This window comes from Petaurus breviceps, unplaced genomic scaffold (genome assembly GCF_028583685.1).
Source record: "Petaurus breviceps papuanus isolate PSGF00001 unplaced genomic scaffold, PetGlider_PUasm1.0 37, whole genome shotgun sequence".
Taxonomy (NCBI): Eukaryota; Metazoa; Chordata; class Mammalia; order Diprotodontia; family Petauridae; genus Petaurus; species Petaurus breviceps.
This window is the reverse complement of record NW_027186296.1, coordinates 36,358,294-36,384,530: the sequence shown is the minus strand read 5'-3', so window position 1 is coordinate 36,384,530 and position 26,237 is coordinate 36,358,294. Positions and strand designations below refer to the sequence as shown.

At 37.4% G+C, this 26,237-nt stretch overlaps 1 protein-coding gene across 11 annotated transcripts in view; it reads right to left on the bottom strand.

Moving 5' to 3' along the window:
• AAGAB (alpha and gamma adaptin binding protein) overlaps positions 1–26,237 on the bottom strand; it is an 84,767-nt gene that overhangs the window by 15,565 nt on the left and 42,965 nt on the right. For all 11 annotated transcript variants that reach the window (XR_011170270.1, XR_011170271.1, XR_011170268.1 and 8 more), the window contains 3 exons: positions 14,814–14,896; positions 12,340–12,433; positions 3,421–3,525 (listed from right to left, as the gene is read on the bottom strand). Coding sequence is in view for 6 of the 11 variants with exons in the window: in XM_069098238.1 (XP_068954339.1) it covers positions 3,421–3,525; positions 12,340–12,433; positions 14,814–14,896 (282 nt within the window). In the remaining 5 variants the exon portion in view is untranslated. The remainder of the gene's footprint in view (positions 1–3,420; positions 3,526–12,339; positions 12,434–14,813; positions 14,897–26,237) is intronic.

The following is a 26,237-nucleotide window of genomic DNA, read 5'->3' as shown; positions in this document are numbered from 1 at the left end:
CTAGTAAGAGAAGTGGAGGAAAAGCTGGGAAGAGAAATGAGAATGACGCAAGAAAATCATGAAAAGAGAGTCAACAACCTGACTGAAGAAGATGACACCTTGAAAAACAGATTAACTCAAATGGCAAAAGAGGCTCGAAAAGCCAATGTGAGGAGAATGCCTTAAAAAGCTGAATCTGTCCGATGGAAAAAGAATCTCAAAAGCTCACTGAAGAGAATCATTCCTTCAGAATTAGACTGGAGCAAATGGAAGCTAGTGACTTTATGAGAAATCAAGATACTATTAAACAGATCCAGACAAAAGAAAAAATAGAAGGCAAAAATAGATTCCAGGAGAGATAATTTAAAAATTATTGGAGTACCTGAAAGCCATGATCAAAATAAGAACCTAAATATCATCCTTCAAGAAATTCTCAAGGAAAACTGACCTGATATTTTAGAACCAGAGGGCAAAACAGAGGTTGAAAGAATCCACCAATTACCTCCTGAAAAAGATCCCAAAAAGAAAACTCCTAGGAATATTATGCCAGATTCCAGAATTCCCAGATCAAGGAGAAAATATTACAAGCAGCCAAGAAGAAACAATTTGAATATTGTGGAAAGATAATCAGGATAACACAGGATCTGGCAGCTTCTACATTGAGGGATCAAAGGGCTTGGAATATGGTATTCCAGAGGTCAAAGGAGCTAGGATTAAAACCAAGAATCACCTACCCAGCAAAACTGAGTATCATGTTTTAGGGGAAAATATGGTCATTCAATGAAATAGAATATATACATACATATTTATGTCTATACAGGAGGGTATGTGTATATATGAATACATGTGAGTGTGTGTATATATGTGTACAGGTAAACATAGATAGAGGGCACAGGACCAATTGAACAGGAAGGGATGATACTTAAAAGGTGAAATTAAGAGGTGAGAGAGGAATATAATGAGAGGAGATGGGAAGAGACAGAATGGGGTAAATTATATCTTGCCTAGAAGAGGTAAGGGATAACTCTTGCAATAGAGGGGAAGAACAGGAAGGCAAAAGGGAATGAGTCAACCTTACTCTCATTGAATTTGCCTTAGGGAGGGAATGACATACACACTAAACAGGGTACCTCGCCCCACAGGAGAGTAGGGGGCAAGGTGATGAGAGGGGGGATGATGGAGGGGAGGACAGGCTGGAGGAAGGGAAGTTAGAAGCATACACTTCTGAAAAAGGACAGGGTCAAAGTAGAGAATAGAACAAGTGGGGGTTGGGATAGGATGGAGAGAAATATAGTAGTCTTTCACAATATATCCACCTTGGAAATGTTTTGCGCAGCTACACATGTACAACCTATATTGAATTGCTTATTTTCCCAGTAAGGGTGGGTGACGGAGGAAGGAAGGGAAAGAATCTGGAATTCAAAGTTTTAAAATCAATGTTTAAAAAAAATTATTATTACTTTTACATGCAACTGGGAAATAAGATATACAGGCACTGGGGTATAGAGATCCATCTTGCCCTACTGGAAAGTTGGAGGGGGGATGGGGAGGATATAGGAGAGAGCAGATTGGGGGAGGGGATATATAGTGGGATCACTGTTTTGGGGTTTTGGGTAGGGGAAAGACGGGGAGAGAATTTGTAACTCAAAATCTTGTGGAAATGAATGATGTAAACTAAAAATGAACAAAAAATTTAATTAAAAAAAAAAAGTAGAACTGGCCAAATGGAAACAGGAATATAAAAGCACACTAAGGAAAATAATTCCTCAAAAATTAGAAGTGGACAAGTGGAAGCCAATGACTCTCTGAGATACCAAGAAACAATAAAATTAAATCAAAAGAATTTTATTGGTAAAATTAGTGACCTGGAAAACAGATCAAGGAAAGATAATTTAAGAATTATTGGACCACCTCAAAGCCATGACCAAGAAAACAACTCCCCCCCCGCCCCCCCCCCCCAAAAAAAACCCCAAGCCTAGGCCTCACATTTCAAGAAATTATTAAGCAAAACTGCTCTGACATCCAAGGAAAATTGCTCTGACATCCTAGAACCAGAGGGTAAAAGTAACTAAAAAATTCATCAATCACCTCCTGAAAAGAGATCCCAAAATGAAAATTCCCAGGAATATTATAGTGAAATTCCAGAGCTCTCAGGTTAGGAGAAAATATTTCAAGCAGCCAAAAAGAAACAATTCAAATATCATAAAGCCTCAATCAGGATAACACAAGATTTAGCAGCTTCTACATTAAATGTCTGGAGGGCTTAGAATATAATATTCTAGAGGTCAAAGGAGCTAGGATTACAACCAAGAATCACTTACCCAGAAAAACTGGGTAATAACTCTTTAGAGAAAATAAAACATTTAATGAAATAGAGGACTTTCAAACATTTCTGATGAAAAGACCAGATCTGAAGAGAAAATCTGACTTTCAAATACAAAACTCAAGAGAAGTATAAAAAGGTAAACAAGAAAGGGAAATAATAAGGGATTCAATAAGACTATCAATTGTTTACATTTCTACATGGGAAGATAATAATTGTAACTTTAATAACATCATCATTATTAGAACAGTTAGGAGTATACATAGAGAGAATGGGTGTGAATTGACTATGAAGAAATGATATCTGAAAAAATAATATTAAGAGGAGAGAAAGAGGGATGCACTAGGAGAAAGGAGAAGGGAGAGGTAGAATGAAATAAATTATCTCACATGAAAGAGATTTGAAAGAAATTTTACAGTGGAGGGGAACAGATTGAAGCATGTTATTTTTCACTTTCTTCTTTTTTTTTTTAACTTGAGTCTTCTTGTACAAAATGACCAATATGGAAATGTTTCATAACCTCTATCTGATCGCTTACCATCTCAGGGAGAGGGGAAGGGAAGGGATAGAATTTGGAACTCAAAACTTTAAAAAACTCAATTTTAACATGTAACTGGGGGGAAAAGAAAAAAAGAAAAGTAAGTGGAGGCAAAATGTGAATTTTGGGGAAAGGATACAATAGCAAAACCTTCCTATTAACAGCAACTATAAGTAAAATGAGACCTTTAAAAATAGACCACATTATGGTCCATTTAACCATTGTTAAAATTTGAATGACATCTGGGAGGGTCCTATCCCTTGGAAGAGTTTATAGCAGTTTTTAGCCAAAAGACTATTCCCTGAGGGCAGAGAACAGATCATAATGATACAAGGTAGAAAAGACTTTTATAAGACCTAACTTACATTTAAAGTCTCAAGCCATCTTGGTGCAATGTTATGGCTGGGATTTCACACAAATAAATGCAAACCAAGAAAGGGTCCACTGTCTTATACAAAACTCAGTTATGTGATATTTCTGTGAGACTGAGACATGGTAGTAAATTAACTTTCTACCATATGGGATTGAAGTACATTCATTATAAATAAAAGTAAGATATTAACAACATATTTCTGTTTACCTTTCATTTCTTTTAGCTTTGAAAATAGTCGTTCAAAATTTTCCAGATTTCCTCCTCCAGTAGTGAGACTAGCTAACTCTTGGATATCCAGATCCAGCATGGGGTCTGAAAGGAAATATGATTGCGAGAATATCAATGCAAGACTTCACATATGGTAAATGCACAGAATTCTAAGGCTAAAAGGATCCTAATAAACAAAAGCGTATCAATTTAATTTTTACTTTATCCAGTTCTATGAAGATGCAACTTCACACTTTAATTGGTAATGCATTAAAATATATATATATATATATATATATATTAATTTGGGAAATTTAACTGCTTTTTATAATGTTAATCTAACCAATCATAAACACTGAATGTTCCTCCAATTATTTAGGTCCTTCCCCTACCCACCCACCCCAATCATTATAGCTTTACAGTGGTTCTTATCTAAGTTATCTGTATTTCTAAGCAGGTTAATTCCCATGTATTTGATGGGTTTTTATTATTGTAAATGGGACTTCTACATGGATGCTTTCTTGACCTTAATTGCTAGTATGTAAGAATTTGAAAGATTTTTGTGGGTTAATCTTGTATTCTGTGACCTTGCAAAAATAATTTATTATCTCCATTAATTTTTAGTGGAGAAAGATTTTCTAAATATATTATGTCACCTGCAAACAGTAATATTTTTAACTTCATTCCTGTTTTGTAAAAATCATTAAAGTTTCTAATACCATCAATAAAAGCACTGCCTTATTTTTGTACCTGTTTTTAGTAGCAATGTTTTTTAATGTTTCTCTGTTGCATATTATATTGGTTCAAGGTGAATACTTCTATTGTATTAAGGAAAAATCCTATTCCTATTCTTTTTAGTATTTTTCTCATGAATGAATGTTGGGTTTTATCTAATTAAATTCAATAAGCATTTATTAAGTGCGAGGAATACAGAAAAAAAACAAAATAACTTTGCCTTCAATAAGTTTTCATTGTACTATGGGACAGTGAATTAGAGAATTCAACCTATATACAGATAAAGAAAAAGTGACTTCAAGAAAGAGAGAGCACTGCAACTGAGGGGATCTAGAAATGCTTTCTGTGAGAGGTTTGGACATAAAGACAAAAATCCAAGGCCTTAAAAAAATTGTTTTAATATTATTTTTACTGATATCTTTTGTTTCATATTTTTTATTTCAGAATAGATCCTCATCCTCTCCCCTATCATAGCCCTTGTAACAAATATTTTTTTTAAAAAGAGGAAAATACTTATCAATACGTTAATCCTGTAATATCCCAAACCCATAGTCCCTCACACCTCTGCAAAGATGAAAGGGAAATGAATTTTCTTTTCTCTGAGCTAATCTTGGTCTTTATAATTGTACAGCATGCAGTTTCTGTTTATATTATTACATTGATTGTATGTATTTTTTCTGGTTCTGATTTTATTCTGTACTAGTTCATATACATCTTTGATATTTCTCTTAATTTCTCATATTCATCATTTTTATGGTGTATTACATAATATTCAGGTGCCAGTTTGTTAGCCTCCTCCCAATGGGTAAGCATTTTCTTTGTGTCCAGTTTTTCCTACCAAGAAAAAGTGCCACTATGGAGGTATATGTATATGTGAGAATTTTGTTTTTGTCTTTAACTTCCTTGAGGTATATGCTTAAAGGCATAACTGCAGGGTTAAGGGGTATGGACATTTTAATCACATTTTTTTAGCCTAATTCCAAAAGGTTTTTCATAATGGTTGGCAAAGGCCCTTCTCCTTGCTCCCACTGTATTCACAGATGCAATCATAATTTTTTTGAAGGTTCTTTTATTTATATGTTATATTTTATGTTAATAGTTCTTCTGATGTTTAGCCAGTCTTTCATTCACGGAATAAACCCTGTTTGGTAATGAAGAGTATTTTAAAAACTATACTGTGATATCTTGCTAGTTAATATTTCATTAATTAGTATTTTTGCATCTTGTTAGATAAATCAGTCTACAATTCTTCTTTTAAATGTCATTTTTTTTGCCAGGTTTAAAAATTAATACAATATTTTTTTCATAAAAATATTGGTGGTAGTGTTCCATATTTCTCTATATTTATGAATAATCTTTGTAATATGGAGATTATTTGTTCCTGGAAGGTTGGAAAGAATTCACTTGTGAATCCATCTGATCCAGGTGCTTTTTCTGAAGGATCATTTTTAATGATTTGTCTTGTTTTTCTCCAAGGTTTGTCTATTTGAATTAATTTTGTACTATATCCATTCTGGTAATTTATATTTTTATAGATAATCAACAATTTCTTTTACATTGCCTAACTTATTTGAGTACAGCTGTGTGTAATATTCTTTAATAACATACTTAATTGCTTTTGTATTTGTTGAGATCCTTTTTCGACTGTAATTTTGCCAAGTGGAATTTTCTCTTTTTCTAATGTTTATTAATGATCCCCTCTTCCTGCCACCCCATTATCATTCCAAAGAATTAGTACCCACCTAGTTTCACTGACCAATTCAAAGGTTCTTTTCACTTTCTCTTATTTAAGCTCTTATATTTTTAAGCTCTCTCTTTAATCAGTGCCTTCCCTCACCCTCTTTCCTTCCCTTTTTTGCTATTATTTCTTATCTACATAAAGTGCTTATTTAGTGGTAAATGTTGAATTATTTTGCATTTATTATTAAATTCTATTTGGATTTTTTCTAGTATAATCAGAAAAGATTATATATGTAAAAATATATAATTTGATGGGCCTGTGAACTCACTGATATAGTTAATCCCTCCAAAGGTGTAGACTGCACCTCCTTCTGTCGTCCCACTGCCCAAGTTCTCCCAACATGCCAGAGGCCTTCTAAATCTCTTGACATTATATTCATCATCACATTTGATTTGATATGTAAAGTACTTTGAAAAATTTTTTTGAGACTTGAAAGACATTTATTGAGCATAAGTAATAACTGATTTTAATGACTTTTCCCCCCTTTCAATTTTTTTTTTATTAATTTGTTTGTTTCCTTTTAGTTTTATAGGATTCAATTCCACAATTCCTTGAATTTCACATTTTGTCCCCCTGGCAACATATACTCAGGTATAGGATCTGTAAATACTTTCACATTATACATTAGTCATAAGGTTATAAAGACAGATTGTATCAGATGCAATGAAAAATGGTAAAGAGGACATAAAACCAAACAAGAAAAGGAAAAAGATCAGGTGTTTTGCTTCCATCTGGCTATAAACTCAGTTCTTTCTAGTTCTTTTTCTGGATGCACACATTTCTCTCCATCATGAGTCTTTTGGGATTGACTTATATCACTGCATTGCTGAGAAGAGTACAGTCTATTAAAGTTGGTCATCACACATATGTTGCGTCTGTAATTGTGTACAAATTTCTCCTGGTTCTAATCTTCTCACTCAGCAACAGTTCATATGAGCCTCTTCAGGTAAATATGAAGACCATCTGCTCCTCGTTTCTTATAGCACAATAGTACTCCATAACATGCATATATGACAACTTGTTCAGCCATTCCCCAATTGATGGGCACCCCCTTAATTTCCAATTCTTTACCACCACAAAAAGAGCTGCTATTAAACATTTTTGTACATATACGTCTTCCTCCCACTTCTATGATGTCTTTGGGATATTACCCTAGGAGTGGTATTGCTGGGTCAAAGGATATGAAAGTATTTATAGCATTTTAGGCATAATTCCAGATTGCTCTCCAGAAAGGCTGAATCAGTTCACAACTCCACCAGCAATGCATTAGTGTTCCAGTTTGCCCACAACCTCTCCAGCATTTGTCATTTTCCTGTTTTGTCATCTTAGCCAATCTGACTGGTGAGATGTGGTACCTCAGAGTTGTTTTGATTTGCATTTCTCTAATCAATAGTGATTTAGAGCATTTCTTTTTTTTTCAAATGCTTTATTAACTTCTGATTTACATCATTCATTTCCACCAGATTTTCAGTTACAAATTTTCTCCCCGTTTTTCCCCTACCCACAGCCCCAAAATAGCAGTCCCACAGGATATCCCCTCCTCCAATCTGCTCTCTCTCATATTTTCTCCCATATCCCTTTTCACTTTATGCCCCAGTGCCTGTATATCTTATTTCCCAACTACATGTAAAATAGTATTAATAATAGTATATATATATATATACATATATATGTATGTATATATTTGAATATTTGATTTTAAAACTCTGAATTCCAGATTCATTCCCTTCCTCCCTTGTCCTTACTGGGAAGATAAGCAGTTCAGTATAGGATGTACATGTGTAGCTAATACAAAACAATAACATAGTAGATACATTGTAAAAGACTGACTATATTTCCCTCCCTCCTATCCCACCTCCCACTTGTTCTATTCTCTACTTTGATCCCATTCCTTTTCAAAAGTGGGTGTTTCCAACTTCCCTCCCCCCCCCAGCCTGCCCTCCCTTTCATCCCCTTCCCCCCTACTGTCCTGGAGGGTGTGATACCCTATTTAGTGTGTATTTCATTCACTCCCCAAGCCAAATTCAATGGGAATAAGGTTGACCCATTCCCTTTTGCCTTCCTATTCTTCTCCTCCATTGTAGCTATTTTCCCTTTACTCTTCTGTATGAGATAGTTTACCCCATTCTGTCTCTCCCCTTCTCCTCTCATATTCCTCTCACCTCTTAATTTCACCTTTTAAGTATCATCCCTTCCTGTTCAATTGGTCTTGTGCCCTCTATCTAGGTATACCTGTAAACATATATACACACATTCACATATGTATACATATGCCCGTATATGCTCATATATAGACACACACACACACACACACACACACACACACACACACTTCTATTCCCTTCAACAACTGAGAAAAGTTTCATAAGTTACAATTATTGTTTTTCCATGTAGGAATGTTAATAGTTTAACTTTGATAAGTTCCTTATGAATTCTTTTCCCTGTTTACCTTCTCATTCTTCCCTTGCTTCTTGTATCTGAATGTCAAATTTTCTGTTCAACTCTGGTTTTTTCAGCAAGAATGCTTGAAAGTCCTGTATTCCACTGAATGACCATATTTTCCCCTGAAACATGATACTCAGTTTTGCTGGGTAGGTGATTCTTGGTTTTAATCCCAGCTCCTTTGACCTCCGGAATATCATATTCCAAGCCCTTCGATCCCTCAGTGTAGAAGCTGCCAGATCCTGGGTTATCCTGATTGTGTTTCAACAATATTCAAATTGTTTCTTCCTGGCTGCTCATAATATTTTCTTCTTGATCTGGGAATTCCGGAACCTGGCTATAATATTCCTAGGAGTTTTCTTTTTGGGATCTTTTTCTGGAGGTGATCGGTAGATTCTTCCAACCTCTATTTTGCCCTCTGGTTCTAAAACATCAGGGCAGTTTTCTCTGAGAACTTCCTGGAATATGATTTCTAGGTTCTTCTTTTGATCATGGCTTTCAGGTAGTTCAATAATTTTTAAATTATCTCTCCTGGATCTATTTTCCAGGTCAGTGGTTTTTCCCATGAGATGTTTCACCTTGCCTTCTATTCTTTCATTTGTTTGGATCTGTTTAACAGCATCTTGATTTCTCACAAAATCATTAGCTTCCATTTGCTCCAGTCTAATTCTGAAGCAGTGATTCTCCGCATTGAGCTTTTGAGATTCTTTTTCCATCTGTCAAATTCGGCTTTTTAAGGCATTCTTCTCCTCATTGCCTTTTTGAGCCTCTTTTGCCATTTGAGTCAGTCTGTTTTTTAAAGTGTTATTTTCCTCAGTCAGGCTGTTGACTCTCATTTCATAATTTTCTTGCATCGTTCTCTTCCCAATTTTTCCTCCACTTCTCCTATCTGCTTCTTAAGGTCCTCTATGGCCTGTAACCAGCTCGTATTTTCCTTTGAAGCTTTTGGTGCTGGAGTTCTGACTTCAATGTCTTCCTCCTATTCCATGCTTTGCTCCTTTTTGTCCACAAGATAGGAGTCTAATGTTGGGATCTTCTGTCTGCTTTGTTTCCTTTGCCTGGTCATGTCGCCCCTCAGTCACTTGACCCCTGGGCTTTTTGCCACAGTAGGACTCTGCCACCAGAAAGGGGAGCTTTCATCAGGTTTTCTCATTTGCCAGAGGTATTAGATGGGTACCCTCTCTGAGGCCTCCACATGCTCTGGCAAACTAGACATACACCCCTGAACCTCCACCCTAGACTGCAATCCAGATCCAAGCAGGTTAAAGCAAGAGTGATCAGACTGGTGCTTGGTCCCCCTGCACTCTGCAGGCCAAGAGCTGAAGCTACCACGTGGCACTGGCTGGCTGTGCTGGCGGCTCAGCAGCTTCTCGCCCCAGGGGCAAAAGCCACACTCTCCCTCTTGCTGGGTCCCAAAGTCCAGACTGCACTGACCTCTCACTTTGTCATTTGTGTCTATGTGTTGATAATTCTGGAAATGGCCACAACTGCTGCTGATCTGGGGTTCCTCCGGCTGGCGGCTGGGCTGGCTCCCAGATCGCTGTGCTGGCTGATTCCTGCCCACCTTGCGGGCTGTCCTCAGTGGGAGGTTAGCTTCTCTGTGTCATTTTGTGGGTTCTGCAGCTCCAAAGTTTGTTTAGAGTCCCCTTTTCACATGGAAGCAGGAGCAGCAGAGAGGTCCTGCTTCTACTCTGCCATCTTGGCTCCACCCACCCCCACTCCCCATTTAGAGCATTTCTTCAAGTGCTTATAGATATCTTTAATTCTTTCTCTGAAAATTGTCTGTTCATATCCTTTGACCATTTATCAATTAGGGAATGACTTGTATTCTTATAAATTTGACTCAATTCTCTGTATATTTTAGAAATGAGTCCTTTGTCAGAGACATAGGTTGTAAAGATTCTTTCCCAATTTCCCACCTCCCTCTTAATCTTGGTTACATTGGCTTTGTTTGTACAGAAGCTTTTCAATTTCATGTAGTCAAAATTATCCATTTTACATTTTATAATGTTCTCTGATTCTTGTTTAGTCATAAAGTCTTTCCCTCTCCACAAATCTGACAGGTAAACTATTCCTTGTTTTACGAGACTGCTTACAGTATCAACCTTTATACCTAGATCATGCACCCATTTAGACTTGATTTTGGTATGTGGTGTTAGATAATGGTCTATCGCTCCGCCTGCACTGTCTATTTTGAAAATTTTTAAAGTGCTATATAAATCTGAGGTAGTGGCTGTGGTGGTGATGATGGTTAGGTACCAATGGAGTACATAGATTGTTAATAAATATCTTATTCTTTACTCTAGCTATCGGCTTGGCCCAGCTCCTCATGAGTGATATACTGTAGCAAATTCACACCTACCACATGAATCTCCACTGCTATTTGGCAACTTACAACTTTTATTCTTTTTTGTCTGGCATTTCAAAATTTGCTGATAAAGTGTTTCATAGGAAGTACATTGCTGGAAGAATATTGGTGTTAAAGAGATGAACCTTGGGAAAAAACTGAAATCACTGAGAGCACTATACGATTTCCCAAATACAGTTCAGTCCATTTTCTCCCTCCTGTTTATTTCTGGTCCTTGTCATCATCTATTAGCAGTTGCTGTCCAAAACATATGTATGTATTGGTACATTTTGCCTATTGGTACATATTTCACAGATCAACTCTAGGAGTTATTCTTGCAACTTCAGATCAATATCTGGACAATTTTTATAACATTTACACTTTTTTCCCCTTGGAGAGTTAGACCAAACTCAAGTGATTATGGATCCCATTTAGGAGGCAGTGCAATGTTCCAAAGCTTGATGCAGGCACTTCAATGCCACCCATCAGTAGGAAGATTTGGAGGACTTCTCCGTCTGTACGGAATCACTCATCCAATTAAACTCCATCTATCTGGACTATTCAATCTTTACTGGAAATCAAGTGCTTGTCAGTCAGCAAAGGAGGTTATTTCAGGGGATAATTGTGATTAAATTTCAGAAGGAAGTGGTGATCAGAGTAGGAGAAATTGCCTGGGGAAAGGCTGGGTCAAATGGGACTTTGTTCCAGAGAACTAAACTATATTTTCCTACACTAAGACAGGCCTGTACTGTACAACCTGTGGCCCACAGGCCACTTGCAGCACACCAAAGAATTTGGGGTGGTCTGCAAAAAATATAGATGAAAACATTCATTGTATGTAGAGGAAATCCTTTGGTGCACTGCAGGTTGTGCAGGCCTGTTCTAAGACAACATTTTCATGGCTACACACCTGCTCTCCATATGGCCAGAGAATCACACCTCACAGAAGATTAAGGTATGTTTATATTTTATTTCATTTGCAAAACTGAGAATTAAAATTCTAACAGAGAAGAGCTAAAAGCACCTGAAGGGGGCTGTTAGGTCAAAAAGCAAATGAGTATCTCCTAAATTCTGTAACCTAAAAGGAAAGAAGGAACATCAGAAATTTTCTAACTAAAAAGCACTTATAATTAACTTCACACTGTGCCTTTCTATTCTATGGTTTATATGCAATAGATTTATATGTCAGGGCACCTGTGTTCTAGCTTTAAATCTAATGCTAACGTGACTTAGTAAATTACTTACTGTTCTTGAGTCTTAGTTACATCATTTTCAGAGTGCTGATATCTACCCTAAATATGGAAGTATTTGGCATAGTTTTGAAAAGTACAAAGCATTAAACCTATGGAGGTGTGTTACCACCAACAAAATCACGAATGACTCGCTTTAAGAAAAAAGAACAAACATTGAAATTTACTGTTTCATCGAATGTTAGATAAAATATGAGCTCTGTCCCTTTCATCACATACTAGAATCCTGCCAGGAAAACCAACAGAACAAGCAGTTAAATGTTTGCTAAGCAGTTACCTCTTTTTCTGACTCTAATAACTATAGATGGGGCTTAAATTCATTTTTCTTCTTTTCTACCCATTTAAAATCAACTTCTTTTCCAACAAATTATAGCTATATTTCTATTCCAAATGAAAAGACTTACCTACAATGCTATCGACCTGGGAGTCGGTTGTGTTAGAAGCACTATCTTGATGGTCAAAGCAGCACTCAGTCCCATTTCCTACAGGCAAATGAGGCTGTTGGTAACAATTAAACAACAAATGTGTTACTTAAGAATTAAATCCAGGTAAATTCACATCTTAATTCACAGGTTTTCTTAGAAGGGTGAGAATGGTCTATGAGAAATCATAAAAAAAAAATTCTAGAAATGCTGGTCTCTAAAAATGTTTTGGTTTTAAAAGCAAACTTAATTTAGAACTCTTAATACCTTCATATTGACAATTACAAGTTTTAAAATGACCCACTAAATGTTCAAAATACCTTTTACAACTTGATCAACTTGAAAGTGAATGAAAAAACATTCTAGAAAATTTAAGTCAAGTCAAATCAAGTCAACAAGCATATACTGTTATTAAATACTTAGTATGTGCCAGGAACTGTGCTAAGTGCTAGAAATACAAATACAGTCCCTGACTTCAAGGAGTTCACATTCTAATGAGGGAGACATGTAAATTACATACCTATAAGAAATGTACAGGGAAAGTTGGAAGTCATTTTGGAGGTAAGGCACTAGCATTTGCGCTCTGTAAAATTTCCCTTTGTTGGGGTGGCTAAGTGGCGCAGTGAGTAAGAGTGCTGGCCCCGGAGCTGGGAGGACCCAGGATCGGTTCCGGCCTCAGATACTTAACACCCACACACAAAAAAACTGGCCATGTAACCTTGGGCAAGTTACTTAACCCCAATTGCTTTAAAAAAAAATTTCCCTTTGTAAAATCTCCCCAACCATACTGTAAACTTTCTAAAGGCAAAACCTACATCTTACATTTCTTTTGTATCATCCACAGCTCCTCATAGTAGGTGCTCAATAAAGGTCTATAGGTTTGATCTTAGAGCCTTCTCAATCTTTTTTGCTGGAATGTCCTACCTATTATGTGTGGCTCTGTCTGGTGCCCCTTCTCCTCTCTTTTTCTTTACTACTTCATGAGTTTATCAGGTTCAACTATCACCTCTAGACATATGACTCACAAATCTATGGCATCCTCTTCTCTCCACTCACATAGCCACCTCCTTTGTTTAAAACAACTGCTGCCTCTTGCCTGGACTACTGCAATAGCCTCTTAATTGTGGTCTTCTTGCCTCCAGCCTTTTTCTTCTCCAAACTATCTATAACCTTATTTTCTTCACTTGCAAAAAATGAGGAGGTTAGATTAGAGCAATAGACCCCAACTGGGATCACAACCCACAGTTTGAGAAAGGGATCACTAGTGAAAAAAGTTTAAGAAACACTGGACTAGAACTTAAAATGTCTCTTCCCATTCTAAAACTGTGATCCTATAATTCTCAACACAGCTGCCAAACTGATGCTCCTGAGGTACAGCTTTTTAGCTTCAGTGGCTGCTTTTGTTCCTCTAGGATAGAGTACAGCTACCTCTGTTTGTCATTTAAAGTCCTCCAAAGAATAGTATCAACTTTTCTTTCCAGATGTTTGTGTTACTTTCCCTCATGGACTCTCTTTCCAGCCAAAATGGCCTACCTGCTGTTACCCCACATGACATGCAACTCTCCCACCTCTGTCTTTGCACAGGCTGTATCTGAGATCCTGAATGCCCTCCCCCTTCCCACTAACCTCATGGAATCCCCAGCTCCCTCCTTAAGATTCAGCTGAAATCCCCCTTCTACAGGAGGTGTTGACTGGTCTCTACCCTCAAAGTACTTGGTATTTACTTTGTATATAGCTTGAATATATGTACGTTTGTATTTGTATTTCTAGCACTTAGCACAAGGTCTGTCACACTGTGATCCAGAACAGTCATAAGCCATTCTCTATAATTATGAATTACTGACAGGTCACTCATCTATAGAGCATGGTCCCATCACTGATAGGGTTACAGGCCTGGCACACAGAAGAGAATTAATAAATGCTTGCTGAATTCAGATCAGCATACCACAAAAGGAGGGGTAAATGAGTTGGAAAAGCTAAGATCCTTCAATAAGAAGCACTGCATTTGGGAAAAGATCACTAGCAAAGAATAAATCAGAGTCCTTAAAGTCAGGGTTATTTTTTAATGAGGGTCAAGCTGGGTTCCAGTCAACAAGTGACATTTACATCTTCCTCCTACCTCCTCTCATAGTTATGAGCAATATCTCTAGGCCTTTGAATTCTTTAGTTGCTTTTCTGCCCTTAGGACAAAACAGCTTTTTAAATGGGCAACTCTCTTTTAAAAGAAAATGTGAAAATAATCTTACAACAAAGAACAAAAGGGATAAGAAAGGGGCAGCCAGATAGCACAGCGAGTAAGAGCACCGGCTCCAGTGTCGGGATGACCTGGAGATTTAATCCCAGGCTCAGACACTTAGCACCCACCCAGAAACACCTGGCTGTGTAACCTTGAGCAAGTTACTTAACCCCAATTGCTTAAAAAAAAAGGAATAAGAAATATAAGAATTACTCTTTACTTCGGTGTGATGGTTCTCAGTTGACCCAATGTTACAGTTTGCACCAGCCAATGAACTGAGCAGGCCAAAGCTTTGGTTTCTTTCTGAAAGGGGAAAAAATATTACTGAAAATTCCAATTGTTAAAGGTATTAAACAACTAAAAGCAGCAATGTATATTTCATTATTTGAAAGGCTCCAAATGGGATAAACATTTAGAGAGACTACAATCATTACTGATCACATAAACCATCATTACTCACACAATTCTACAAAGTGAAAAGCAATACATGGTAGGTGATTTGGTCTACCTTGATCCCAAGAAACAGCTTTTTTGGGGACTCTGAAAGGCCCTTTAAGAAAGTTTCATTTCATGAAGCCAAATGTTTACTGCCAATATAGGCTAAGCTTAAAGCCATAAAAACACTAGAGGAAAAAAAACACATGTGGTCCTATTATATTGCAGTAATTTGAATCCAGGCAGAAAATGGGCTATACTAGTGAGATAGAAGAAAAAGTTAGTTGCCTTTACAACTTCTTGAGGGCAACCCTTCCATCTCTCTTCCCCCTCATTTATAGTCTTCTCTGATTCCCCAAAAGGTGGGTTCAGCTGCACTGGCCTTCCATAGTGACCCTTTACATCACATTCTACCTCCCCTTGCTGAAAGAAGGATGCATTCTCTCCACTTTGTAGAAATCTTGGCTTTTTTCTTTTCTTTTTTCTTTGAGGTGGGAAAGGTGGGGCAATTAAGTGACTTGCCCAAGGTCATACAGCTAATAAGTGTTAAGAGTGTAAGGCTAGATTTGAACTCGGGTCCTTCTGACTCTAGGGCCGGTGCTCTATTCACTGCATTACCTTGCTGCCCCAGCCCTGGATCTTTTTAAGCCTCTGCTCAAGTGCCATACCACAGATAAGACCTATCCCTACTCTTCTTCACCCCCCTAAAAAAAATTATTTTGTATATATTTCATATCTGTTTCATAGGTTACAAAGAAAATGAGCTGAAAGCATACATAGAGGGAAATGGATGATGGGTATAAGCAGGCTAAATAGCATAGCCAATGACGAACCTTAAAGAACAGGGGTGAAATTTGTCATCAGGGAAACATGGAAGGAAGAGAAGATGGGCTTAACATGAAATGAGAGGTGACAAATGACCAACCTTATGATGTCAGGAAAAATCAAGGGAGGTCCCCAGTATGTTGGGTGGACCTGCCTGTGGCAAATTTATGGAAGGACAGGGATAAGAGTTGTACAAAATGAGGAGGTTGACTTGCAATCTGTAATTTTGAGGGGAAATATCTAAATCTATGAAATTACAGATCAATCTGAATATCTGAGTATATCTTGTCTTAACTTAATGTAAGCTCCTTAAAGACAGAAACTTGTTTTCCCTTAAACTGATTACTATTTTTAGGGCAATATAGTCTGTAAAGGATGTGTTCACTATTTCTACCTTTTTACATCAGCTTGCAACATCTCAGCATCTTACTATATGGTCAAGTTTTGTACAAGTTCTATGTGGTACTGAAAAAAGCAATCCTATTTAGAAGAAGCCATATGTCTTTTAGTTGTACTACCCCCAGGAATTTGTTCAATTCTGCATTTTCTTTTGTGCTTATCTTCCTGTTAGACTTATCCAAAACTGAGGGAGGGGCATTAAAATCTCCTGCCATTTCTCTATTGCTGTCTGTCTTCTTGTGGTTGTTAATTTTTTTAAAGATTTAGATGCTAAGACATATGGAACATATAAGTTAAGTATTAATACTGGTTTGTTACCTATGGTTTCTTTTTGTATATTTCCCTTATTTCTTTTTATTTTGTAAATGTCTATTTTTGCTATCTGACAGCATGACTGCAACTCACTTTTTTTGGATTCACCTGATGAATAGTGAATTTTTTTTTAGGCCCTTAATTTTACTCTTGTGTATGCCTTTTGTTTTTGTAAGCAAAAGACTGAAGTTTTGTTTTCTTATTCAATCTACCATACCTTTTCACTTTGTCAGACTGTTTAATCCAATTCATTTAAAGTTATGAGGGGCGGAGCCAAGATGGTGGAGTAAAAGCAGGACCTCAGAGCGGCTCCAGCTTCCACCTTCCCCAATCAATGTAAAAAGGGAACTCTGAACAAACTTTTGAGCTGCAGAACCTACAAAATGACACAGAGAAGCTAACCTCCTGCTGAGGGACAGTCCAGCAGGAATCAGCCAGTGCAGTGCTCTGGGAGCCGAGCCGAGGCCTGCATGAGCCGGAGGTTTTAGCCCCAGGGCGGGCCTGACCAGCGCCACTGGCTTGAGGGACTCCAGATCAGCAGCAGCTATGGCCGTTTCCAGAATTATCAACACATAGATGCAAAGGACAAAGTGAGAGGTCAGTGCAGTCTGGACTTTGGGACCCAGTAAGTGGGAGTGCGTCAGCTTTTGTTCCCGGGGTGAGAAGCTGCTGAGAAGCCCGGCACAGCCAGCCAGCGCCACTTGGCAGCTTCAGCTCCTGGCCTGCAGAGTGTAGGGGGACCAAGCACAGTCTGATGGGTAATCGCTCTTGCTTTAACCTGCTTGGATCTGGATTGCAGTCTAGGGTAGAGGTCCAGGGGTTGTGTGTCCAGCTTGCCAGAGCATGTGGAGGCCTCAGAGAGGGAACCCATCTAATACCTCCAGCAGCTGAGAAAACCCCAGCGTTTGGGATAAAAGCTCCCGTGTCTGGTGGCAGAGTCCAGGGTCAAGTGACTGAGGGGTGACATGACCAGGCAAAGGAAACAAAGAAGACAGAAGATTCCAACATTAGATTCCTATTCTGGGGACAAAAAGGAGCAAATCATAGAATAGGAGGAAGACAGTGAAGTCAGAACTCCTGCACCAAAAGCTTCAAAGGAAAATATGAGCTGGTTACAGGCCATAGAAGACCTTAAGAAGCAGATAGGAGAAGTGGAGGAAAAATTGGGAAGAGAACGATGCAAGAAAATTATGAAATGAGAGTCAACAGCCTGACTGAGGAAAATCACACCTGAAAAAAACAGACTAACTCAAATGGCAAAAGAGGCTCAAAAAGGCAATGAGGAGAAGAATGCCTTAAAAAGCCAAATTTGACAGATGGAAAAAGAATCTCAAAAGCTCAATGAGGAGAATCACTGCTTCAGAATTAGACTGGAGCAAATGGAAGCTAATGACTTTATGAGAAATCAAGATGCTGTTAAACAGATCCAAACAAATGAAAGAATAGAAGGCAAGGTGAAATATCTCATGGGAAAAACCACTGACCTGGAAAATAGATCCAGGAGAGATAATTTAAAAATTATTGGACTACCTGAAAGCCATGATCAAAAGAAGAACCTTGAAATCATATTCCAGGAAATTCTCAGAGAAAACTGCCCTGATGTTTTAGAACCAGAGGGCAAAATAGAGGTTGGAAGAATCTACCGATCACCTCCTGAAAAAGATCCCAAAAAGAAAACTCCTAGGAATTCCCAGATTAAGGAGAGAATATTATAAGCAGCCAGGAAGAAACAATTTGAATATTGTGGAAACACAATCAGGATAACCCAGGATCTGGCAGCTTCTACACTGAGGGATCGAAGGACTTGGAATATGATATTCCGGAGGTCAAAGGAGCTGGGATTAAAACCAAGAATCACCTACCCAGCAAAACTGAGTATCATGTTTCAGGGGAAAATATGGTCATTCAGTGGAATAGAGGACTTTCAAGAATTCTTGCTGAAAAAAAATCAGAGTTGAACAGAAAATTTGACATTCGGATACAAGAAGCAAGAGAAGAATGAGAAGGTAAACAGGGAAAAGAAATCATAAGGAACTTATCAGTTAAACTATTAACATTCCTACATGGAAAAACAATAATTGTAACTTATGAAACTTTTCTCAGTAGTTGAAGGAAATATAAATGTGTGTGTGTGTGTGTGTGTGTATATATATATATATATATGTCTACATATGAGGGTATATGGGCATATGTATACATATGTGAATGTGTGTATATGTTTACACGTATACATAGATAGAAGGCACAGGACCAATTGAACAGGAAGGGATGATACTTAAAAGGTGAAATTAAGAGGTGAGAGAGGAATATAATGAGAGGAGACGGGGAGAGACAGAATGGGGTAAACTATCTTATAAAGAAGAGGCAAAGGAAAATGGTTACAATGGAGGGGAAGAATAGGAAGGCAAAACGGAATGCGTCAACCTTAATCTCATTGAATTTGGCTTGGGGATGGAATGAAATACACACCAAATAGGGTATCTCACCCTACATGAGAGTAGTGGGGAAGGGGATCAGCGAGGGGATGATGGAAGGGAGGGCAGGCTGGGGGGGGAGGGAAGTTGAAAGCACTCACTTTTGAAAAGGAATGGGATCAAAGTAGAGAACAGAACAAGTGGGAGGTGGGATAGGAGGGAGGGAAATATAGTCAGTCTTTTACAATGTATCTACTATGTTATTGTTTTGCATTAGCTACACATGTACATCCTATATTAAACTGCTTATCTTCCCAGTAAGGATGGGTGACAAGGGAGGAAGGGAATGAATCTTTAATTCAAAGTTTTAAAATCAAATGTTTAAATATACACACTTATATATGTATATATCTATTATTAATACTATTTTAAATGAATTAGGAAATAAGATATACAGGCACTGGGGCATAGAGATCCACCATGCCCTACTGGAAAGGTCAAAAGGGGTATGGGAGAAAATATCGGAGAGAGCAGATTGGAGGAGGGGATATCCTGTGGGACTGCTATTTTGGGGCTGTGGGTAGGGGAAAAACGGGGAGAAAATTTGTAACTCAAAATCTGGTGGAAATGAATGGTATAAATCATAAGTTAATAAAGCATTTGAAAAATGGGAAAAAAAATAAAGTTATGAATTAGGTTTATGTTTTCTTCCATTTGTCTTTTAATCCTCCCCCCCCCCCCCACTATTTTGGGATTTTGTCCTCTTCCTTTGTAAACAAGGTACTATCTCTTCAGTTGTGGTGCAATGAGTAAGAGTGTTGAACCTGGAGTAAGATGGCTCTTCACTATCTCTTCTCATTTTAATTTAATATACTTTAAGGTAACTCTTCCCAATAGCTCACTTCTTCTTACTCTCAAGCTGTGCACCTCTCATTTGTTACCCCTTTCCCTCAGTTTTGGAGTTTTACTTAACTTATTCTTTTTTTATTTCTTCCTTTTATCTAGCAAATTAATCCTTCCCCACTCAGTTAAATAGTCAAATACAATCCATCTTCCTATCTTCCCCTTCAAGTTGTTTTGTTCTTTGTTTTTATAATTGTATTTCCTGTATCTTTTTCTAAAAACAACTTTCCCTCATTCACTTCATTATTTATCTTCTTTTTCTGTCTATTCTAGACTTTTATTCTTTGATTCATGAGCGTTGTACTTAATCATTCTTTAGTCTCTGTATTCCTGACAGAATTAAAGTTTTTGATTTACTTACTTTTGTGTTCTCTCTCCTAAATAGTTTTAATGTTATTGCCTTGTAGATCTTGGCCCTTGCCCCCCTTTTTCTGTTGTACTTCATTCTTAGAAATACCAATTTCTGCAAGTGAAAGAGAGGATATTGCCCCACGGTAGAAATTTTCCTATGTCCCGGATTGTGAAATGTATTAACCGTCGCTCTCACTATGGCCATTTTTTTCCTGTATGCCCTGGAATCTTCTCCCTGAGTCTATTCTCTCATACTTGTCTGGGTGTCAGCTAAACCCAGGGGCTCTGATTCCTCTTCTGATTATCCTGAGGCAGGATGAGTGGTTTCTCTAAGCACTAAGTCCCTGAAGATTATACCCATGATAAGGTTCCCAATATCCCTTTACAGAATCTCTCCCTTCCCCCATGGAAGTATTCATCAGCAGTATCCCCTCCCACCACTGAAATAAGATTTCCCTCTTTATTTCTCCTTTGCTTCCTTGCCCATTGTCCTCTAGGCTCTCTTCTTCCGAGATTACAGAAGATATTTTCTCTTCATTGTTAGTTTTCAGAATCACAAGTGAGTTCTACCAATAGATTAGGGTACATTACACATTCCTATCTTCCTTCCACACCCCTACCTCCTTTTTATGTACCCTCTCATTCTGTAATCTAGCCCTACCAAAAAAATACTGATTCACTTGTAAGTGGGATATTGTGTGGTTTACTACATATCTCCACCAATTTCATTTGGCCTCCAACTTTCAGCCTTGTCTCCTTATGTACTTTTTGAAAGAAATATGCTGTTATTTTGTTGTTGTTGACCTTGTTTCTCATATATTTCTCGCATATTTGTTGTCTGGAGTATATAAAAAAACATATACTGGAAATCCACAGGGTCCCCCTTCCTCATTAGGTACTGAGTCTTTTCCTTTTTCTTGCAATACTTTTTCATAGATGTATGGATTCTTTTAGTTGATTTGGAGGCCATATTCCTTTATGTATTAATATCTTCCCTGTTGGTTTATCTACTCATGCTCAAGGTTTCTGAGTTTTCTTCTTTCCAAAAGCTTTGGTGATTTCAGTCTTTTTCCCTCTTTACATGTCCTTATTCACTCACTTTCTGACTCTTTCCCTTTTGATGGTGGTTTATGTAGGGTCTGGATCTCAAAAGCCCTCTCAGCATAATTCCATACTGGGCAATTTATGTTTTTCACTAGCCTCCGTTTGACCCAAGTAACATTTAGGAGTACAGAACTATGCCCAGATGAATGCCACATACAAGTCCTTACCCTAGTTACCTTTGTCTCTCAGTTTTCTGGCTGAGCTCCAGGGCTGTACATATGTGCTGCTGTCTCAGAAAGAAGAGAAGAAATAAGCATTTATGAAGTGCCTAGTGTCAAGCACTGTGCTAAGTGCTTTACATATATTATCTCATTATTCTCACATTAATCCTGGGAAGTAGGTGCTATTATTAGCAGCTGAGGAAACTAAGGTAGATACAGATTAAGTGACTTGTCCAAGGTCACACAACTGGTAAATATCTGTGGCCACATTTGAATTCAGGTCTTCCTGACTCCAGGCTCAAAACTCTTACTCACTGTACCACATAGCTGCCCCTAACTGAGCAAACTTCTGCCTTCTAGATTTCTGCAGCAGTGGGACAGGTTTCAGATGTAAGAACTGTAGAAATTTTCTAGTCCTCCATCTGGGTGGGTCATGTGATCTACAAGCAGCACCTGTTTGCTTTTCTCTTTCTTTGTCTCAGTGCCTAACATAGTGCCCTTAACAGATGCATGGTGTTTAATGAACGACTGAAAACTTAAAGCACATTCTCCATTTGCAAATGAATATCCACTTTACAGAGAACTCTGAAGTAATAAGGATGAAGTTCTAACAAGTTTTCCTGGTATTCCTTAGTCACACTGTTCAGTCAGTGCCAAGTCTTTGCTTTCAAATGATACATAAAAGTGAGGTTACAATGAGTTCTGCAGAATTCTTTCTTTTTTTTTTTTGTCTTTTTGGAGGGGGGAAGGCAAGGCAATTGGGGTTAAGTGACTTGCCCAAGGTCACACAGCTAGTGTTACGTGTCTGAGGCTGGATTTGAACTCAGGTCCTTCTGACTCCAGGGTCGGTGCCACCTAGCTGTCCCTACAGAATTACTTCTACCAGGCTCTACCCATAACTGTCTTTATCAATGACAATATTGCCTCCCTGGATAGTCTTTCTACTCCCTGTTACAAGAAGTAGCAGTCCTTCCTTTTTTAAGATTCCCAAATATCCTCTTTAAGAACTGCTTGTTCATATCCTTAGACCATAAACAATTTTGAGGACTTTTATAAAATGATGAAGAATGAAATGAACAGAACCAGGAGACTAATTTATACAATAAAAACAGCACTTTAAAACCAAACAACTCTGAAAGCTCTAAGGACTAAGATCAATACAATGATCATTTATGATTCCAGAGGACTGAGAATGAAATATGCCCTCCATTACAAAGGCGACAGATGTAGGGTACAGAATTAGAAGGAAACATTTTTGCATACAGACATTTAGGGAATTTGTTTTGCCAACTATGTATGTTTATTGGGAGAAATTTGCTTTTCTTTTTTTCTATACAAGTGTTGAGGAGTTAGAAGGAGATAAAGCAGATTTCTCTTAATTTTTTAAAAACAAAGAGGTAAAGGGTGCTACAGATGTGAAATGTATGCACTCTCAGAACAGAGCACTATACTTTTGAGTATTACTTAACTTTTACTCTGTTACAAGAAACTATTCATGGAATAGGGGCAATCTCTGTTTGTAATGGAAACACAAAACACATCAATAAAATTTTTTAAAAATTCACCACGTATTTCCTTGATAGCCAAGGAGCTCATCTTGAAATTTCATCACCAAAGAATATACCCAGAGAGAGTTCAAAAACAGGTTGTTGGATGAGGTACCCAGGATTAGTATTTTTCATGACCAGATTCATGGAAGGCATTTAATACATATTTGCTGATTTAAACCCCAAAGGTGTTCTATTCAAGTTACAACATATTTTGGAATAATCTGTTCATGATTTTCAGGGGGGAAAAATATAGATACATACATATATATATAGAGAGAGAGAGAGAGACAGACAGACAGACAAGACTCAGGGATTTTATAAAGGGGGCAAATTTGAATAAGAGAATTAGTATAACATCCTATATTCTCTTCAGATTAAAAAGCATCATCTGAATAAAAAAGCATCATAAAAATGTTATTTGAAAGTCTTTGCGTCTGTTGTTGGAACTAGCTTAATCTGAGTAATTTTAAAAACTAATTTTAAAATGTTTCTCCATTTCCATTTTTTCCACTTTGCTATTTGCTAGTTCACCATATATGGCAGAACAGGATACAATTCATGATGTCATGCAGGCTAATAATCTGAAAGATGTCCATGAAAAAAACATATATAATCTATGACTATTCTCTAACTACTGATAGTCTATGGAAATAGGAAGATGACACAGTAGACAATAAATTGGACTGGCATCAGGAGTCTGGGTTACAGTGCTTCTATGCCACTAACCAGCTGGGTGACCTTGGGCAAGTTAGTTTCGCTATTTGGACTTCTGTTTCCTCATCTAATAAAATGAGAGGGACCAATGGGGGGATTTATAAGGTCCCTTACAGCTCAAACAATTTATGATTCTGTTGAGCAAAGATGAATTAAATAGTTGCCCTTGGCTATGGTTTTAAGAATTTAAAAATTACTAAATAGAGGCAGAAAAAAAGGAGACTGCTAAATGTCAGAACCCATTACAGGCTCACACTGACAGCTAAGTGTTTACAGTCCTCGTGACAATTACAATAGGCCGAAAGGACTTTTCTCAGCATTTTCTTATAAATAATGGAGAATTTAGTCAACTGAAAAGACACAGTCCATTATGTTCTACTGCTTATATTTTAAGATAGCAAGGAAAATTGCAAATTATCAAGATTAGAAAAAGAATTAGGTTTTGTTTAACACAAAAGCAGGTTGACTACACATTAATGTTATACCACTCATGGAGCTTCAGGCTCAGAAAACTGTAGAGGCTGACAAAATTTTATACACTTGCAGTTTATGCAGGACTTCAGTTTCACTGGCTCAATGTTTAACCAAAAGCGCTACCCATGTGAACACACTGTAAAACAATTCTCCTAGTCAAATAGAATTACACAAACCCCTTTTCCTGTTTGTGAGCATTCTCCTCTGTTCTCTGGTTTAGGGCATGGAAATCTCATCCTTACGAAAAGAGTTTTATTTCTGTAGCAGGTACTTGTTGAAATTGGCTCCACTATCTATGGTTTTATTGATGTCACAGGTTACTAGCTTGGGAAAGAATGAATCAGGCTCCTCAGTTGATTCTTCTGAAACTTCTGGGCTGGAGGAAAGGGAAGCCAATAAGCAATGCCAAACAAATTATTATGGAAGAAGTGGTAGTAAGTAAATTAACCCTGGTCCTATAAACACATCTGATTCAGTTCTGGTAGTCTAGTAAACCAGCACTACTGGAATTGCAGACAAAAATATAACAGCACAATACAGAAATCAAATAATGCTAGCCACTAAATAGGTTTCTATATTCTAGGAGAAAATGTCAGAAACAAGATTTTGTGCTGTATAGACCTAAAGGTGGGGAGAGAAGCATGATTTTTTTAAGGTAAGTTTTGAGAAAAAAATGAAACCCCAAATTTTGTAATTTCGAAAGGCTCTTTGAGATAATTTGCTCCAACTCTCATTTCATAGTGACCTAATGGCAGGGCTGGATCTAGAAAGTAGTCTTTGTGATGCCTGTTTCAATACTTAGGGAAATAAAGAAGCATTGTATGTGACCTGCTTTTCTCATAAAATTACTTTTGGGCATTTCTCCTAAATTGAGACCCTCCCAAAAAGTTTCCAGAAAATAAAAACATCAACAAAAAAACAATCCAACAAAAACAAATAAACTTCCCCAAATATTTCTGGATATCTAGGACTTCATACATCTAGTGTAGAAAGGATAATCAATCTCCATATCTATTGAAAATTACTGGTTAAATAAGACAATTCATTTTCAAAACTACCTCCTTCCTTGGTGTTCTGAGGGAAAAAAAAAGAATTTGGAAATGATTCCCTTAATGATGAGATATAAGGCAGGGTACAATGTCACCTCCTCTATTTTGCCTAGGAAATATCACCATAATTTTATGTCATCAAAAATGAGCCAAAAAGTCTACTTCCTTATGTTATAATCATGTAAGAATAGCGTGGAGGGGTGGTCAAGTGGCTCAGCAAGTAAAGAGCACCAGCTCCAGTGTCAGGATGACCCAGGGATCAAATCTGGGGTCAGATACTTAGCACCACACCCAGAAATAACTGGCCCTGTAACCTTGAGCAAGTTACTTAACCCCGACTGCTTAAAAAAAAAAAAGAATAGCTTGGACAAGAGATACAAGTGGAACCTGGGGATAGCAGAGGGAGATGGATAAAGAAAGAAAAATATAAATTTTCCACAGTTTAAGACATTAAGGCCATTCTTTGCCTTAGATACTTACATTCTTGCCTCAGGATACCTACATTCTAGTAGAGGGATAAGACACCTATACAAATAGCTATCATACAAAATAATGCACAATAAGTATATCTGAGTAGAGAATGCTTTTTGTTTGAAGTTTAGGTATAGGATAAAGGCAGTATTTACTTACATAAACCTTTAACTCTATAGGTCTAATCCAAAAAGTATTTATTGTGTGCCACATTTTATTAAAATTTAAATTGTGGCTTTTTTCTTATCTTTTCTAAATTAAATTATATTACTTTCTTTTTCAATTCAATTTTATTTTCAGCTTCAAATTTTCTCCCTCCTGCCCTCCTTCCTCCCCAAAGGGAAAGCAGGAAAAACAATGATTCTTATGAACATGTAAAATAAAGCAAAAAATAATTCCTGCATTAGCCATGTCTCCCCAGCCCCAGTCAAAATTACACACACACACACACACACACACACACACACACACACACACACACA